Raw genomic sequence first — 20,081 nt, 5'->3', positions numbered from 1 at the left:
AAGATCTGCGGTTGGGTGAATTCATTCTTTGATTGTAGAAACACAGGTTCATTTGCAGAAGGACCAGTAACAGTAATGTGAGCTTGACGAAGGTTACAGTACTGAAGACAACAATACAAAAAACATGTTCTCTATCTTCATGGCAACAATACAGACACAATGCAGTTTGGGTAGGTTAAATGTGGAGAAATTGCAGTTCAGAGAGCCATGTCCAGTGATCAGATAAAGGGAACACAGACCTGGAGAGAACTATTTATTTAAGAAAGGATTTCTGGACGATGGTGAAGACAGTGGGAAGAAATTTCTGGGTAACTAGGCCTTTGGTGAGAGCAAACCAACGTTCCTGCGAACAAGTTTCAGCAAAGGTGACGATGAATCTTTAGGAGCAGAACGGATATCAATTAAGATTCCCTAGAATTCACCAAGAAAATGTTTTCAGAAAAAGCTTGAGGAGAGGTTGTCGTAGACAGCATGAAGTTGTCATAGACAGCACAGTGATTATACTAACTGTGCTACTCACGAGGGAATTATAAATGGACTATTTACTTGTTTGTTGCATTCCCCCAATACTTTCGAGACTTCTATTCAGACCTTTCCACACGGGTGACAAGTGGCCAAGCCACTATACTATCACAGAGCATCTGAATACTGAAGGTTTCTTCCCTAGAGACTGTATTTAGCCGACCTCAGGAAGGAAAGGGGGGGGGAGATTTTTCCCAGTGAACTATTCTGGATTTTTCCGCACGTGCAACATGTAAATCTTCATGTGAACACATTGTAACAACAGATCAACACGGTTTAAATCGCTGATGTTCCAATAAACCAATAACAACTCTGAACCCACGCGAAACCCACGTAAACCTTCACCATGGCGGATTAAATCTGATTAAAATTGTATGAGTTTATTCAGAATCATAAGCGAACTGTAGGGAAAAGTCGTAGGAGATAAAAATCTTAAAAAGGCGTGTTGGCCAACCGCAGCACGTACTCAAAAAAACTGAATTCCGATGGGAGCAGGAGAAGGATGGTAAATTGATATGGCTCGGGTAATTAAGCACCTCAGTTTTCCAGGAAAAAAATTAATTTGTTAGAAATTGCAATTAGAAAAAATTCTAACAGCGGAGGTTTTCTAAAAACTTGAAAGGTGAATTATGCGTAGGGAATGGCCAAAACATTTTGTCTTTGCTTCACCATCAAAACCGCCAAGGGTGTGTACCAGCAGTATTCTACAGAAAATCCTAGAGAGTTGAAGTTTTACAGAAAATCTTAAATAATGTGACAATCAAAAATTGTCACATTATTCTCTCAATTAAGAAATTTTCTTAATGAAAAATTCTCCAACTGAGTAGGTCGCTTTGGACCCATTCAGTGTTCTCAAAGGTCTGCCGATTTAAACCCCCTAAAGATTGGTTTTTGTGGAATTTTTGAAGCAAAGTGCGTATGGCTGTAAATCAAGATATTTAAACATTCTGAGGATTTCTCAAAAATTTTCTAAATAATGGGAAATCACTTCTGGATCCTGGACTCCAAAATATGACAAAAGCTACAACCCAACATTAGAGTTGGGTAGTGGTTGTAGTAGTGGGGTTATTAGGAGCATCAGCGACTAAGTCCAAATTACTCCGTGTATGCTATTGTAAATTGCGTGTGTTCTGAGGTCGATTTTCTGTTTGCTGGATGAAAAACCATGCTATCCTTGCCTGAGACCGAATAACTCAGCCACGTTGTGAGAAATGCCCATAAAATTTTTTTAAGTCATCGACGGGACTCGAACTCAGGTCCTTATCACCAGGTGTGGGGTGGACGGCGATCCACGAGGGCTATTAGCGTTCTGAAATTATCAGAAATTGAGAATACAGCTAGTTTGGTTAAACCGCGTGATCCACGGATTCATACCAACACTTGAAGGTGGAGTTTGTTAGGAAAGTTCGGAAATGGAGTTTGGAATGTAATATAATATAATGAACATATTAACTGACAAGCAGTTGAACTTTTTTCGGGTCAGTTGCTAGACAAAACGCACAAGGAATGATTTTTGAACTCACCGGCCCATTTGAGTTGTTTATATTATGAAACGCTCCAATGAATAAAAAAATAATCTTGAATAATCTTCCTTACGGTAACTCGCTACTAAATCACAGAGGGTCTCAAAACATCAAGGGACCTTCTGGAGCAGAATCATCTGGTGATTGCGTTCTTTGCCAACCTCAGCGCCACTTAAACGTCTTTAAGTCAGATTCAACTGTTTTTTTGTAGCTTTACAAAATGAGGGTATATAAAAGCAGGAGGTGAATTTAATGATTAAGTTGGTGGTGCACTTTCCCCGTATCACGTGACATGGGAAAGTACGAAGGAACCTTGCCATAGCTCGGCTTAAGAGAATCTCTCGCCGACCGTTTGCAAGCAGCCATGAAAATAATTGCCCTCATCGGTTCTACCAACCCCAGAATGATTGACACTGGTAGAGGGGTCACTCACCGCAAGAAAATCACCTTTATGGATCATTTGACATATTCCAGTTACATAATGAACTTCCTGAAAGAGGATGGCCGGTTAATACGGCTAAGGTTCTGTTCCAGCAGACACTATATATGCGAGGAACCTATTATATCCTCATAACTGTATTTAAATACGAGGATGTTACATAAATTAAAACTATCACTTCCAGTTTTACAAGTTATAAAACCATCTTTGTTATTCCAAACAAGTTTACTGTTACTGGTAGTGCGGTGGTCGATGGAACACATAAAAAGCTCATTCCAACATCTGTTGTCTGTTTAAGATTTCCTTCCGAACAAGCTAACCACCCCAGAGTAAGGAAACAGCTGCCGTCATAGGGCCTGCCGCATTGTTTTAATCTGTATGTACGGATCAAACCCCTTTTACCTCCAGCTAATTACACACTTACTTCCATCTAACGTGATATCCGCCTACACCTGGGCCAGAGCGTGTTATCTCTCTGATGCTGGCGTTGTTTTTATTGAAATGGAGTAGAAACTAATTACTTACCCGAATAATATCAGGGCCATAAAAAAGTAACCGAACCAACATGTGCTTTATCAACTTTTGTTTTTCTCTCCCAGTATGGGATGATAACATGCGTTGTACGGTATTATCAGGAAGAAACAATAAAATTCTGTTGTGTGTGTGTGTGTGTGTGTGTGTAGGGGAGAGCTTGGATGTCGCTGGTTGAAAGTTAAAAAGAGATAACGGTTTATTTGGGTGTTTTGTAATACACATAAACGAAGTTTTATATTTCTGTATGCGAGTGAAGGGTATCTGGTGTATTTTCCCCACCAGGTGGCAGCAGGCTCACTTCGATTTCTGAGCTATAAATAAACGTTGTCTTTCAGGAAGATGAATTCGAATTTTAGCTGCTAACCCTGGTTTATATAATACGAAGAAACGCTGTTGATAGTTTTTGTGATGACGTCATACAGGTTTTGGTTTTTTTATCATCAACAATACGTTATAAATATGGAAAATTTCAGAAACCAATATTGGATTCCAGTACTTGGAAGACTGATGTTTATTGATATCTGACTTGAATTTCCAGTTTCTGCTGCTTCTAGCTTTATAGCTCAACTTTATACTGTACTGGAAAGCGAGTTTGGAGTTGTACCTTGATGGATGTTCACTGTTTGATACATGTTTTCGAACTGGTTTGGGTGAAAGAGGTGGAATTCAGATGCCAATTGAAAACAGCAGTTCCCATGGGGACATCTGTAGAATGGCATTCGATCTTCGGTGTGGTAGGAAGTGAAAAATCATTGGTCAATCTGTATGCTGTTTTATGGGTAAAATATAAAAGTTTTAAGGCGTATTTTTGGTGGGGGGGGGGGTAGTCTTAGATATGCGATCAATATTCCATGATAGGATTTTAGATATTGGAAAGACACGATAATTTGAAGAATGGTGGAGAGATTGTAGAACTCCAGTGAGTACCAAAAGATAAAATTTCCGTATACTTTGCATCTTTTGTTTTGTTTTTCTTTTAAGGTGATAAACACATATTTGAAACTGGGCATGCGCATACCTCTTACAATATAAAAGCTGTTCCTATTAAATATAGGAACGTTAGTATCTACTTAATGGGCAGACGTACTTGTTCGTTGTCTTCTGCAAATCGGTTGAGTTCTCTATCAATACCAATTAGTCTAAAAATTAAAAATATACAATTTATATTTCGCACCCAGGTAGCGCCACTGTTCTACGCGCATTAATATTATATTTCGGATTAACCTAGCGCGAGAAAATCGGCATGAGCGCATGTGTGTAAAACGTTCGCGAGGCAGACGCTGTGCAAACAGTTTATTCAGTATCTGACATTGAATGACTACAGGTAAGATTAGTTTCCGTGTCCACAGATTCCCTACACCCATTTTCTTGAAGATCACGATCACGTGGATCGAATTAACGTCGCTCCAGTCACGATTTACGAGGTCTCCTTTAAAGCACATGTCATCATTGGCTAGCTTCCAGTCGGCTTCTGATTACGTTCTCTCCCAATGTCCAAATAGACAGTGCCAATATAGCTCGTGCCAGTCGCACGCACACATCGCCTAGTTACAACAGCTGGGCACGCTGGCACCTAAATTTCATTGACACATGTACGTATTTGGTCACTTCCCTCTTTGGTGGCAGCCCCGGTGAAATATTTGATACTTTACGGGCTCGCCGTCATAAAAGTCTCCATACTAAGGTCATAAACTTGTGGAGGACTCTTTGTTGGATCATCGCAGCCAGCTGGGGACCCATCTGTGGCCAGTATGTCAGAACAAACATGAATGACAGTAATGGAGCTGACTCATCAAAGCACTCTTCGGTCTGGAGAGCCACTGGTTGCTAACCTTCTGACGATGCTCTAACTCAGCTAAGCTATACAACCCCGTACGTGTCCAGCTTGCAACGCTACTTATGACAAGTTTTCATTGATGGAAACTCGACCTGCTACTCACAGTGTGTGCGTGGGTGTATAAGGTTGCTTATTCACACTACTTCTCTGGTTCACAGTGTTTGCTCTTGTTAGACAAGAGATTGATATGCCATTGCGATAGTCACGAATGGCTTTTTTCAGTAGAAAATAATAATTACAAAAAACAAACAACTGAAGGTATTCTGTATGATGGAAGTGTATTAGGAATTCAATCATTAATAACATCATAATGGGTCATGGAAATTAACTTAGTCATGACAAACTATCATAGCATATTCTATTCAAGTGTTGGATTGATATAAGCGTCATAACTGTGACCAGACCATTGTTTAGACGTATATAATTGACGTAAATCGTCATAACTCTCCATTGTTTAATTTATTGACGTAAATCGTCATAACTCTGTCCATTGTTTCAACGTATCTTATTGACGTAAAACGTCATAATCCTCTCCATTGTTTTGACGTGTCTGTTTTTCTTTGAATCAGACTCGCCAAACACAACGGACTCTGCTAACGGACAATATACAGTTCGACAGTGCTCATTAAAACGTCAACTTGCTTAATAGATTCCTGATCGTTTTAATTGGAGTATTGACATAAACGGAGTGTCATGGGGACTGGGCATACTTCACTAATATTTAGTTTTTCAGATACCTGTAAGAAACTTGTAGTTCACGCAAATTTGCAATCAACGGAGATCTCTACAAGCATCTGATACTCTCGTTACCAGGCTTCACTCTAAAATTTCCTTGAACTATGTGCATTAGCAAGCCTACTGACTAAAGTTCGTGTATCCGAGATGTAAACCTTATATAATGTCTAAAGTTTGATTTATTTTCTTCTAAATCACCTAGGTCTTCAGACAATATTGAAGCTAAAACCCGTTGATGGTGTCGTGACAAACTCCACCCAACCTAGCAATGAAAAAATGAAGGGAGGGAGGAAGCCTACAGATAACACCCACAGAAACTAATTACTTCCCCCTTTTCCCCCCTTCCGAAAAAAAACTGCTCATAATAACAGTTCCGTATCCCACAACCTATTCCATGGACAACGTGTTGATAATCAGAGCGATTATCTGAACTTCAAACATAGCCTGAAAATTATCGTTGGGTTCTGTCGAAGGCGTGGAAAAGCACGCTTTGATTCTACTATAAGAACCTTCCCGACAGTACTTGCGTTATCTTAAAAGATATAATCATTACTTGTGTTTGGCCACAGATAAATAAAAATATGCTCTTTCTAGATTCCGCATTTGAACCATAGAAGTCCTTGACTTGGTGATTAAAACTTACAAAACCACAGAGATGCCTTCCCTAAGATGACATATCAGATGAGACATCACTTCTCTTCTTAATCAACTACTCCATCAGTTTTATAATTACTACGTTTATTGGTTTCAAAAAAAAAAATTAATCTTTCATTTCTTTTATCAAATTCTAGGTTGTGTTATTTCCATCTTAGGATGAAATCTTAGTGTTGTTCGATTATGTACATATAGTTGACATAAATCGTCATAACTATGTCCATTGTTTCGACGTATCTTTATTGACGTAGGTCGTCATAACTATGTCCATTGTTTAAACGTATCTTATTGACGTAAGCAGTCATAACTGTATCCATTGTTTCGAATATATATACTTGACGTAAATCGTCATAACTCTGTCCATTGTTTCGACGTATATATACTTGACGTAAATCAGTAGGCAATTATATTTTAACGCCCATCTGTGGAAGTATCACAGTTCAAACAATCTTTGGATCAAATTCACCTTTTCCCTTTTGGTCTTTCTAAACAGATTTCTTGCTTCGAATAAATACATACAGAATTTCTGAAGTGTAGACCCCTCCCACTAAGGCATTAAAAGAGTATGCTAAAGAGTTTTTCTAGTAACAGGGAGAAGAAACAGTTGAAATCAGGGGCTATTATCCATCGCATTTTCCTTGTCAATTAATGTACGTCTTTATGCATGTTTTGCATTAGCAGAGCACATTACGATAAGAGATCTCGGCGAAGGGACTTTATACGACTAGAGAAAAGGGAGGGGGGGTAACAAAGAGTATTCTAAGCGATAACAATAAAAGAGCCAAAAGCCGACAGAGACGTATGGGTGAAACACAGGATCGTTGTTGTTTCGGCCAATGATGGTTTAAAGCCTCCTCCTCCAAAAAAACGAGGTAATTTGGTAAGTTCGCTTGTAGGAACGAATCAGCGAAACTTTGCTCCATTGTCATTTGAAATATGCAAATATCTTTTAAAAAAGCTGCCATAAATCACTGCCGTTGCAGCTGACAAAGAAGGGACGCAGTGAATGCATCTAGAGCAGTTTATCAGCAGCGAGTCACAGATGAGATAGCAACAACAAGGGAGAAAAATGGGCCAAGAGATGGAAGAAACAGGAAATGCTTCGGAGTAAATGGATTTAAAAACATACAAACCATAAACAGAAATGGTATTTATGTGTTTCGGCTTAACAGTTTGCCTTTAATGGATTACGGCAATGAAGTGATTTAGATCTCGCCTGGGCACAACGATTCTGAACAGGCAAATTTTCTACAACAAAATACTGGTGTCAGAAAGGAATAGTGTGGCCATCAACTACTGTCCACATTAACTTCGAAAACCTGCTTCCGAAACAGAAGCTAATTAAAAATGGTGTCTGTTGGGGACTGTGGGGTTCTTGAGAAGGATGAGAGATCGCAAGGAAAAACGGGTGACAGATATTAAAGGAAATAATGATAAATATCGGAACTGCGATATTCGGGGAGATTGTTATCAAGAGATTAACGCCAGACAGAGAGAGAGAGCTGAAGATGATTTCTGGTAAGTAGATATTGACGAAGAAAAATAAACAAAATGTTAAATAAATATAAATAAATTTATGGAAATGACATCCAGCGAATGCAGTAAAGGTTAGTTTTGATTTAAATATTCCTACAGTTTTTTAAGATTTGAACATTGACTCAGAAATGCGCAGCTACTTATCTAAGCTAAAGAAATCTGTCAAGAGAAGAAGATTGAAATGTGTGGAGGTAGGAGGGGAATAGCAAGGCAAAGGCAAGAAGAATGGTAACTGTTGGTTAATTACAGAGAAATATAGGATGATACTTAGGTTTAATAATACGATTGCAAGACAAGAAGAGATTTTTCCTTGGAACAACTTTAACCTCTAAGCTTTCTTCACCCTCTGAATATTGGAAGAGCATTCCCAGATTCAAAACTAATAAATGTCAGTATTGAGTCTGTGTGGTGTGATATAGTTGGAAGCAAAAGTTGAACGAAGGTGGGAGAGCTACAGGTCAGAAGATGAAGAGTGTAATGAGAGCATTTATAAGCAGATGGAATGGGGGTTGAAATCAGTCCTTGATTGATTGGAACAATTGGGAGGGAACTTACCCAGGGCAGGCGAAATTTTTAAATCAACTAAAAGAGTTTATTTACGACATATCAGCATGTTAAGGAATATACAAGGGGAAAGGATATTCTGGACTTAATCACCACCGCGAGCCTCTAAAGTATCATAGAGTTGACAGTACGGGAACCCTGAGCATGCAGTAACGATGGAGATGTTGTGTTTTTATTATTTTGATTTTGCGATTAGGAAACTAAGGGTTTTGCAGTTGGAAATAAACAGTCTGGAACAAAGTGGCAGATTGGGTTTCTTAAATATGCTCGGAGGGCCGTTTGAAGTTCAAAACTCGGTAGCAGGATTGCTTCCAGGCCTTTTGAAATGATGCAGGATAGAATTTTATCTAACATCAGCCGGCAGGAATTCTTAAAGGGTTTCTCCAATCGATGTAGTAGTTAGCCGCTCAGGCAGAGGGAGTAGGAGTTCCCTACTCCCTTCGATTTATTCCGCGTGTTGTTTCAGCTGAAATCAACCAACCCCTAAACATGCACTTAAACAGAAATAAAGTAAGATAAAGACAGCACGAAGTACCATATCTAAGGACTGGCGCACTATGACTAGGATAGTCGATACACCAAGAATCTAGGAGGATAACGTCCCTTCTATAAAAACATCTAATTCAAAAAGAGAATAATCAGGAATTGTTATGTTTTGTCATTTGGTTTTTTTTAGGAGCATTAGCAACTAAGGCCATATTGCTCCGGGAATATGCGGTGGTCATTCCCTGACCTTTCCGCATCCTCCGTATTTGGTGGTTACGGGCTCGAACCCCGGTCTAATCAAGAAGAATCAGGAATTAATGACTCTCTTACAAACTTGTCCTCTTTCCTCTTTGCATTCAATCTTCTGTTACGTACGTTTTCTACCAATATTTCACTGGAACAAGTTCCAAATGGTACTCTACATCTGTTCACTGGAACAACTTTCCTCCTTATCCGGAGGAAAGAACGCTTCCTGAACATGACTCCAGGAAGACAGATTCCAACGTCTATAGTATTTAAAGTGACCAACATCAAGGAGTTGCTTCTAATTTCGCTAATTCATGCGCAAAATACAGAGGAAGGACGGTTCTGTTCTTGATATCCTTCGGGAAAGAACTCTTAGGTGATGAATGCCTTTACAGAGTCGTGTTTTGTCCTTTCATGAAAGAAAGGAGCCAAAAATTACGCCGTAGTAGCTCAGAAGAGTGAGATACAACGGCTTAATGTTGTTTTCATGAAGAATAATCAAGTAGCCATTTCTTTGAGAGCATTCCAAGCCCAATTTTTTTTTTCAGACAGTCCGATATGGGGTTCTTACGACAATGGTTCTCATGCCTAAATTATCCCTGTAGGGTGTTGGAACATTGAGTGCAGGACCTTTTTTGAGAAAGGCGTGGCAAAGACTGGAATTCTTTGGTGGTAAAGACTAACGATGTTTCCATTGTGTTGACAGAGGTTTTGGTTCCGGGTTGAAAACAGCGCCACTATTTGTTCGCAGGAAATTCAGGTCATAACGGTAGCGTTAACGGATTACTACACATTTCAAAACGTTTGACCATTTGGGTTTCAATTTGTTAATCAATATTTTATAATCCCCATTTCCCTTCCCTAATTTACACGCAGTCCAGTCACACACTGTTAAAGGTGTACGTGTTGCTTCCGTTCTACAGATTTTCCTGTTTTTCGACTAATATTTACATCCCCACTCCCCAAGAAGTATTTTTGGAACTTTGAAGATTAAGAGTCATCAGAAGTGTTCGGCCATATCAAATTACTGTGCGACCTTGGAAGATGGTAAATATTTTGTAACCAGGTATTTATATCTTATTTCATCACCTTCTTCCTAAACTTTCTCTTTTATTTATCGTTTTGTCAACCTTATAACATCAGCCTGAAGTACCATCAACCTTATGTGTTTTTTTTTTTATGTTTTATTAGCATATTTATTATTTTTCTCCATAATCCCATATTTTCTATGGGATCTTAGTCTTATGGGATCATAACCTTGCCAACCGCGGTTTTCCAAAATGCAGTAGCATTCAGGAACTATCCTCCTCGGTTGAGGAGGAATTTCTGTATGTATACAGGGTGAGGATTTAATTGCTCACACTCCCTGTCTCTTGGCTTTGCTTCTTTTTGCTGGTTCGGGCCTCTCGGATTGGTCTCCTGTGCCTTACACCTCTGCTGCTTCGCTCGGCCGGTGATCTTGCCTTGCATCTCTGCTGTCCTGGCCTCCTTGATGACAGTATATTGCCTTCCTTGGGTTCCTCCGCTTCGCTCGGGTCCCTTGGACCCCTTGCTGTTTGGTTGTTCGATGATGGCCTTGCTTTCTCTGCTTGTCATCATTTTACTTTCCTTGGCACCCTATCCCACCCTTCTTCAGGGCTCCCACCTACTTTAGGTTCATTCTCAACACTCGCCAGGGAGGATGGCTTCCAAGTCATCATCCTCCCCCACCCATATTATCTGTTTTTCTCTATCCTATGGGTTTTACTCCTCTTTTTAGGCTGCCTCTGCTCTTGTCCTGGTCAGAGGAGAGTCAGCCTCGTAAACGTATCTTTTCTGTCCTGGCCCGGCTCCTCGTGTCGTGGATGGATGCTGGGAGGCGTCTTCCTTAATGATCGCGCTTCCCAATAACCAAGTGGCCAGATGAACAACGCAACATGCCAACACACAGTAGTTTATACTTTCCTGCCATCAACGGCAGTTTGCCGAAACTTGAGTGGTTGTACGGTAGCCCTGCCATTCCGCCAATTAAATGATCGACTTGTGTATACATTTGGAACCTCCTGATTGCATCGACTTTGGGCAGCTTCATGCCCATTAATTGATAAAAAAAAGTAGTTAACTCGTTCATCTCTACTGAAGTCAGTTTGGGTCCAGCTAAAGACACTTCAAACACGATTCAAACGATAAACAGGTCGCCAGGAGGCGTTACCATAATATATTTATAGAAATGGAAGTTAGAGAGAGAGGTAGAAAACGAGTATATATATATAAAAAAGGAAGGGAATGGAGGGGAGGTAAGTAAAAGAGCTAAAATTTGTTATTACAAAAAAAAAAGGGCCGGGCAACTAATGTATGTAATATATATATTACGTTTAAAAGGTTTAGTACTTCGTCTGTAAAGCCTGCAAGCACTTCATAGAAGGAAAACTTAAACTCTCCTTAGATTCCGTAAATGCTAGATGGTTGGCTTAGTTTAAACTACCCCCCCATAATCTTTTCAAAGAAGAACCTGATGTCAGAAAGAGGGGCAGGAAGATGTTGGTGGGAGTAGCGATACACTTCTCTCTGTGATCCAAGTTACACACACAATCCTCCTTCGCTCGTGTTTCATAGAGAGAAATAACATTTTTCATCTTTAATAATAAAACACTCTTGTGAAACAATCCGCTTTTTTCCCTTTCTTTTCGTTTCTTCCCCTTCTTTCTCTTTCGCTATTTCTCCAGACGAGTATTTCAAATGCGGATGCACCTGTATTGTCCTTTATAGTTTTGCATAGTAATGGGCATCTCTCTCTACCGTAGATCCGAGCGATGGGGGGAGGGGGTTGCAGAGGGAAAAGGGAAGGGAACAGCGAACGTATGAATACAGAATGAAATGGCCTTCTGCCTGCACGAAACAATTTCAATTCTATTACCGTTTCAATAACATTCGGATTCGGTGCAACCATGCCTTGAGCTGAAACAGAACAGAGTGAACGGCACGGGCACCGCAATAAAAAAAAAAATAATAATAAAGAAAGAAAGAAAAGAAAGAGAAAATGAAAGGTGCACGCAAACAAGATGGACAACAGTTACGCTGCAACAGACATTATTTGACAACTGGTTCTTATGGGTTGGAATTAAAGTGTCATTTTCTTCTCCCACCAAATATCGATAGGGATTTTCGGGGGGGTAGAAGGGAGGGGGAGGAGTCTGTGGCGTTTCTACAGACGACTTCGCATTCCGGGACATCGTGGAAAGAGTACAATATTGACAATCCGTTCGCTACAAGGACAGATTCCCCTTTTTTTTTCTATTTTTGTTGTCAAATTGGCAGCGATGGGAAATACCTGAAAGTGGGGGGAGGGGAGGGAATTCAGTCAACGGGTGGTGACGGGGTGAGAAAGGGGAAGACGAGTGTGACAAGTGTTCCGGGTTTAATGACATCACGCGATGCTGCTTCGCCCTGCCGCTTTGCTCATGAGCGTGTAGGAAACACTTTCTTCGTATGTACATTCAAGGTTGACCTCTAACCGAAGCCGTCACCTGGAACGCGGTAAACAGGAGCACGTGAGGGAGACACCGGAGTGCACAAAACGCCACACGGAGGAAACCCGGTGCTGTAAAGTGGAGTCGGGCAATGCGAGTGTCCGATTCACTCTCGCCCGCATCTTTCTATCCTCCTCCTCCCCAAGAAACACACAATCCTTAACGTATACGGGAGGCTGTTCTCTAAACGGCGTTTTAACCGACTCTTCCGAGTTGGCTAACACGGAACGGCGAGAACATCCCTTTTTCGTCACTTTAAGAATTAGCTGTAAGAAAGTGTTCGTACGTGAGGTGTTTTCCTGCGCACCAGCACGCACAGCTGCTTCTCCGTGTCCGACCTCTGCCCATTTGCTCAAACACGACTGTTACTTCCGGCAGTCGCTCTGATGCCACTTCCGGTGTAGGCCTCCTTTACAAGTCTTCGAGAAAAGAGGCGGCCAATCTCTTTAAAAGACGACAGCGGCTTTAAACAGACCGACTTGTTACCGCTGTTTAGGTGTCACGAAGTTCCTTTGTTCGCCACCTCCCTCCCGACTCGTCCCGTCTTTTCAATCCTTAAGTTTTAACAGCGATAACCAACCGCTCTCAATCTAGTTTGGCTCGCTGTAGAAGTGGCTACTGCTTCGATTTCCGCCGAGCGATTATACACGCGCCAGAAAGGCTCTCCGAACTGCGCTCAGGCGGGGGCTTACAAAGGACACTCTTCCAGCTGTTAGGGATAAAACATTTGATTCGAGTTCAAAGGATTTTTATTTTTTTTCTGGGGAATTTCTTTGGGGACGTATGCGAAGAATGTCACTTTTCTTCCCCATCCCCTCACCAACGTTAGACCTTAGAATCTCGGCGGAACCCGAGACAACATTAAAAATTCCAAGACTGTTTAGAAATTACCAATGCGTGCACACCCAAGTCCTTCAAGTTGCCTTAACAGCTGGTTCCTTAATGCCTTCAGATGAAATTTGTTTAGAGACTGTGTTGGTAACGATCATTTGTTCGTATCTATCATCTGCCTTGAGTTATAATCTTGACTTGAGAGATTCGTGACTCCTATACAGGCAAACGACATCGATAGAAACGATACCTTGAAGAACTTGTTTTTCAAGGTGCCCTTGGATACGTTGGTGTTAATTTTTCCTCTCTTTTCATCTATAATGACAAGCAAACACCTACACCAATACATCTGTTTTTAATGAACTGTTCTCTTTTATTCATATGACGTAATTTAGGACAAGAGAACTCCTCATTAGAAGAAAACCAGAAACTGAATCTTTTATTGATGATCGTTTTGCCGGATTTAAAAAAAAAAAACAAGCAGTCCTCTTTAAACATGAAAACATTGATTGTAATTGTAGCCAATGTGTTCTCGAGTATATTGGGTGGCTTGGGACTTGAATTTTTGTTTGTTTGATACATTGAGATCTCTATAGCAACCACAAAAATGAAGTGAAGTGTCTCAATGGATAAAGTTGAATACAGATCGGTGATTTCGTTCCTCTTGTTGCAAGGGAATATACTCAAAAAACAATCCACGAAGAAGTGGTCGCTCTTTAGGAGAAGACTGCCCAGGTTGCAGTGTTGTTGCACATTGGTATAAACAATTCAGATGTGGAAGACCCTCAGTGTATGATTAAGAAATTCCAGGACAGCCAGCAATTGCTGTAACAGAAGAGTGTTCCACAATTGAAGCATTAATCCTGGAAGATCGTCGTATTAGCGTCAAAGAACTAGCTCCAGTGTAGAACGCCATCCATCGACAGTTGCATATGAGTAAAGTGTCTGCTAGATGGATTCCCAGACTTCTGACCCCTTAACAGAAGAAGGAAAAGGCATAGTGTACACGTGAAATGTCGATGAGAAAGGAAAAGAAATGTTGCCGCATCCTGCTTAAACCTCCGATCTTGCAATCCAGGATTTCTTCTTCTCTGCCCCGAAGTCCTTTCTTCGTTAAATACTTTGATGCTGATGATGAGGTGATTTCTGCTGCCGAGCCGTTGTTTGAAGGACAATTAGAGACTTCTACACTTCTACAAAACTGGCCTGCGGAAGTGTATTCAGATGACTCAGTGATGACTCAACTGATTTGCAATGACTATGTCGCAATGTTGTAAAAGCAACATGGTGTTTGTTTCAACCTTCTATTACACCTACTGGGTGAAGACAAATCTTTTTTGAACCCCTCGTAAATATCCATATTCCTCATAACAAATCATTTTGGAATTCCAGAATTGTGTATGCTCACTTCAGTTCTGTTTTTAAACACCACTGAAAGCCCAATTATTACTAGTACCACCAACGTAATGTAATATCAATTTTAAAGATTAATAGGGAAATTCCATCGTTATAACGAACAGAGACACTCAATATACAGTACAGTTGTAATTAGTGTGTTAAATTTGCATCCCCTTTTCTTTAGATATAAAAGGATTTTACAAAGATGTTTACAAATACAATATCAAAAGGATCTATTGAAATTACGAGTTCAACTTCTTTTTTTAAACCATTATTAAAAAAATTCGTTAAAAGATTTCTTGTATTTCTTTCGTATTTCGAAATATTTTATGCATATTGAATATTTTGCATATTTATTTAATTATACACAACAGCAGTAACTCCTGTTGTGTATAATTAAATAAATTTAACTTAAATAAGCATTAATTACACTCTTTGTCTTAAGAGGAATATTGGACCATTCTTCACGGAGAAACATGTCAAGCTCTTGAGTGAAGGTGGAGGAAATCTGATTCTCACTCTCCTCTTCAAATATGCTCACAGTGGCTCAATTAAGATTTATGTCTGGTGATTGTGGAGGCCGTGGGAGATGCTTAACCTCAGTTCATCTCCTCAAACCAAGATTGGACACATGTGGCTGTGTGTATTTGAGCATTATCATCCTGAAACGTGGCATCGTTTGTGGAAACTGTTTGTACGTGGGATGAACCTGGTCCCTCAGAACCAGGTCCGCAGTTAAGTGGGGTAACGAAATGAAGGACTTCAAGATGCTGCAGTTCCTTCTGGGTTTGCAAGGTGGTTTCAATAAGTTCCCACAAAATAGTAAACATTCACTTGGTTTCAAGAAACAATCTTTCTTCAGCCACTCATATCAAGCTGGGACCAGTCGCACAATTTGACTGATGCTGAGCTAAAAAAAAAGCCTAATGGATATTTCACCTTGTAGGAATGTCTAACGAACTTTAAGAGTGAATATTTCGAAGAAATAGTTGACAAGTTGATTGAAAATTACGGAAAAGCGAGTTGGATAATGTTGATCAAGTTCCATTTCTTGCACTCTAGTGTGGTTTTTTTTTCTGACAGAATCGAAGAGACGTTGATAAACAGCACTGGAAGAGATTCCACCAGCACATACAGTCAATGATGAACTACCAAGGAACGTTAGGTGAAGATATAATGGGCAACTAAATCTGGTTCTTGGGATAATCACGCACGCTGACCGTGATGCAGTATTATTGCGAATTTTCAATCTTTTTGAACGGAATTTTCACATCAAAAAAGCCCCCAATGTTTTCCCCTTCAAAAATAAACTAATACATTCCTGGCACCTTCTCAAGTATGGTTATTAAAAACCACTTTTCTTTTTAAACTGTCGCTGCACCCAGTTTAGGAGCCTGTTTCGAAGATGAAGGCTCATCTATGTTATAAAATCAAATCAACCACGTTATTAAAAGGTGGGGAAGAAACACCCTTGAAGATATAGTGCTGTAGGTTATTTTGACGTGGCGCCCACGTACATACGTGAGTTGCTTTCAAAAAAGACATTAAATATATTACAGGGTACTAGCACATATTTATCACTAAAATCACATCTTGGAATAAGTATCCATACTAAAACAGAATGTCAGGAAACATTTATCTTGACACGAATCATGTCAGATCCTCCAGGAATATAGAAAAACAATTAAATAAATTAGTGGATATTTGGATTATCTTCTTTTATCTAATTTGTTTTATTTATTTTATCATTACGCTACTTTTTCAGTATTATTTGAATAACCCATTAGCTTCAAACGTTTTATGGCTAGTTTGGAGTATTGCGGGATGAAAAACCCAGAAAAAGTCAAGGGGGGGGGAAATCGAACTTCTCCAGTATAGATTGGCTAACTTTGGGTCTCTTAAATAGACTATAATTAGGAGATCTTAAGCCGGAGGGGGTTTCTTTATCCAGTTAAACTATTTCGGGTTTTTCATCCCGCAAAACAAATATACAGAATCTGTGTCAGTTCCTCACAACATCAGAGCGCTGTTATAAGTAATCAAAGGGGGGGGAGACAGGTCAACATTTTCATACAAAGCACGCGCATCATATCCACCATTTTTTTTTTTTTTTTTTTCTTTACGAGCTACTACTGCATAGTTACGCTCGTGTTAAGTACATCCAATCTAGCACGCGCGAAAATTTTTGCCACATAAATGAGCTTCGTGAAGCTGTCGGCTATCCGGAGCCTGTAATAAAACACTAAGGTACTTATTAGATATCGGTCACGTGGGTCCTATCGCAACGCAACCTGTCGTTCAGTAATTACACCATGTTTCTCTCTCTTTCTCTCGCTCAACTTTTCTCCACCTCCTTGACAAATTGTTGTGCTTAAATTCCCTTCTTACACATTATCTCCTCCTGAATATTAACCGTGTATTAAGGAGCTCCGATAGTCCCATGTATGGACGCTCTTGGGCAATAAATTAATAATTTACATTTATTAGGATGGTGTTAACCGGTGAGAAGCATTTTTTCAGCCTTCTTTTAAACTTGCTGAGAGTGTGGAGATAAATCTCTTCCGTGCCCCCCTCCCCCCAAAAAAGTCACTTAAGAAACACGTTTTAAAGCCTTCTCGTGAGCGAATATCTTGAAAAGATGGTTTTCGTATTAAGGGGTTGGTTGCTGTTAAAAAACTTGATGTCACACGCAAAGATTTAAGTTATTTAATCAAAATTTTAAAAAATGGTTAAAAATATACTAATAAATATCCCTAAAAATAAACGCAAACTTAAGACTATTTTTGTACGCAGCAGAGGGCGCATTAATCGACGTACTTTAAGATCCTTAACTGTTTCGATTTCCGATTTAACCTTTTACCGGCTCTTCTCAAAGAACGCCCTTGCTAGATTCTTTAACAAATGACTCCCAGCAGGTGGCGACATGGAGTGACGTTAATGAGCATGTGCGGGCCGCATGACTTCTACACTTTCTACCCATGTGGTCTTTTGCTGAGCACAAACAAGCATCTTTTACTAGAGTCTCCTCACGCAATATCACCACTGACAAGAGGGGAATGTTCAAGGTACAGGGCACCACCTCTGTAGCCCCCAATTTGTTACTCGCTTAATAAATTCACACGGGGCTTTCGTATCTTCCCCCTTGCGACTTATTTGAACGTTAAACTCTCTTGACCTTCAGCAATTTTAGAACTTAATTACGCAAGGAGAAAAAGATCGTTCGAATTCTATTTTTCTTTCTCTTCTTCTTCTTCTTCCCGGATTAAAAAAAAATAAATAAAAGTAAAGTTAAGGATAAATTAGCATCTCTAAATACTACGTTAAATTTGTGAACTCTGAATTATTTCAACCGCTCTTACCCCTCAACATTCTGTGACCGGGGGGTTCCTAAGTGGGATAAAACGGAAGAGAAAAATACTTCCGCTATATTTGCAGTCATGCGGTGAATCATTTCTGTCAGCGGGAGAAAGTTGTTCAACTACTTCCTAGCTCAGTAGCAAAAAAAGAAGAAAAAAAAGGCATTACAACTGACCAATTGGATTGTACCGATTATTACGTATTTATGTACACAGAAAAATTATATCCAAACACAAAAATACGTATAATGTACACAATTAGGGCCGGATTAAGGATTAAACAGGACCCCCGGCCATATTTAACTTCCATGCCCCTTTAATATATATATAAAACTATTATTATTATGATTAGAAATTTTTAGCTACTTTAGAAAATATTTACGCTGAAAATGAGGCCCCTCTTCGGATGAGGCCCCCAGACCATGGCCGATTTATTTTTTGTGTATACAATACAGATATTACAATTATTGTTTGGAATTTCATGGTCCTCCCTGAAGAAGGAGAGAAGGGAGCATTGGACTGGATACTAAACACTGAATTCTGCGCATTTTTTTTTCCATAAATACATCGCCATCTTGCTTAAAAAATTATACTGTTGGTTGCAAGTTTATTTTCAACATAAAAAAAAAAGGTTTTATTTTTCTCAAAACCAGCTATTTTTCTTGTGGTACATAGTTTTGGATGCAAAAAAAAGTAATTAAAAACAAAACAGCAGAGGAATAAATTTCCGCATACATCAAGTTCCATATGAAAACAGAACAGCGCATGCTCATTTCAGAATTCCTTGAGTTCGCAATGGGCAAAGTTCCAAGTTTTGGTTCCCCTCCTTTCCTTCGAGAATTAATTGGACGTTGAGAGTTTGTTATTTTTGAGAACGCACCATTAAAAAATAAAAATAAAAAAAGTGTGGGAAGAAGAGATTGGTGGTGTGTTTTTAATTTCTACCAACAGCAGAGATTTTGGGGCGCGTGCCAAGCTGGAGTTTGTCTAACAGAGAATCGAAGTGAGGAACAAGCGCTTCAATGATGAGAATATCACCATATCCAGTCCCTAATTGAGAAAGAATAATCACCATCGAGCAAAGGACATGTAAGAACAATCACTCCTGAATACTCCCAGACTCTTCGCTTCCATCATTAAAACTTTCCCATCGTGTATCTTACCTGGTTATCAGCTGGTCCATTCCACTGACTGAGGTTATGGGAACTTGCAGGGGTAATGACTTCCATCGAAAACTAATAGCGCTCACGCAAACACACGTGGAATGGTATCCTGGAACGTGCACGAGATCAAACACCCTTCCATGGTGGCAATCACAACGTATCCATTCCACAAACAGAAGTGCCAACACCTATCGATACTCATCAACTGTCAGCTCTCACTTCCACTGATAAGGCAGAGAATGTTTTTTCTTCCCTAACAGCCAAGTAACGCACTGTTGAGCAATGGTGGCGCTACAGTCGCCTCGGAAACGCTTCAAGTCCCGCATAACGGGCAGTTGCTTAATCAACTACAGGTTCTGTTTCGTAGGTGTGTCGTAGCGACCCCCGTAGGCGATTTAGTGTCATTGACATTTCGTACTCGCCTAAGGGTGAATGATTGTTACCCTACTACACCTGTGACAACACGCGCGTGCGATCCGTTACTTCTGCACATATGTCAGAGAGGTTAAAACAGTGTCGAAGGGTTTGGTGGTTTAAAAAAGGAAAAAAAAAGAAAGAAAAAAAAAGCTTCTTTGTCTTTCCTTTCTTCTTTAACGTACTTTCTTTTTAATATCGTTTTAAGATGCGAGATTTATTCGTTTGGCATTTGCGTACTTGGCAAAGAAAGATTTAAGAAAGTGTCAGAAGGAGAGAAAAAGGAAGAGTGAGAATCTGAAAGTAATAAGAGATATCTATAGAGAGTGAATTA

At 39.8% G+C, this 20,081-nt stretch overlaps 1 protein-coding gene across 4 annotated transcripts in view; it reads right to left on the bottom strand.

Moving 5' to 3' along the window:
* The window catches only part of LOC150089898 (TOX high mobility group box family member 3-like), a 284,523-nt gene that overhangs the window by 214,566 nt on the left and 49,876 nt on the right, over positions 1–20,081 (bottom strand). For 2 of the 4 annotated variants that reach the window (XM_090389694.1, XM_090389698.1), the window contains exon 1: positions 19,334–19,539. The exons of 1 other annotated variant lie outside the window; for it this stretch is intronic. In XM_090389694.1, the coding sequence (XP_090245820.1) occupies positions 19,334–19,399 (66 nt within the window). In that variant the 5' untranslated portion in view covers positions 19,400–19,539. Of the gene's footprint in view, positions 1–19,333; positions 19,542–20,081 lie in introns of those variants that run through there. One more of the 4 variants, XM_090389695.1, reaches the window with a different exon arrangement.

This window comes from Mastigoproctus giganteus, chromosome 2 (assembly GCF_048544385.1).
Source record: "Mastigoproctus giganteus isolate SK-2022 chromosome 2, ASM4854438v1, whole genome shotgun sequence".
NCBI lineage: Eukaryota > Metazoa > Arthropoda > Arachnida > Uropygi > Thelyphonidae > Mastigoproctus > Mastigoproctus giganteus.
Note: the sequence above shows the minus strand (reverse complement) of the source record. Positions and strands in the feature narration are given on the sequence as shown.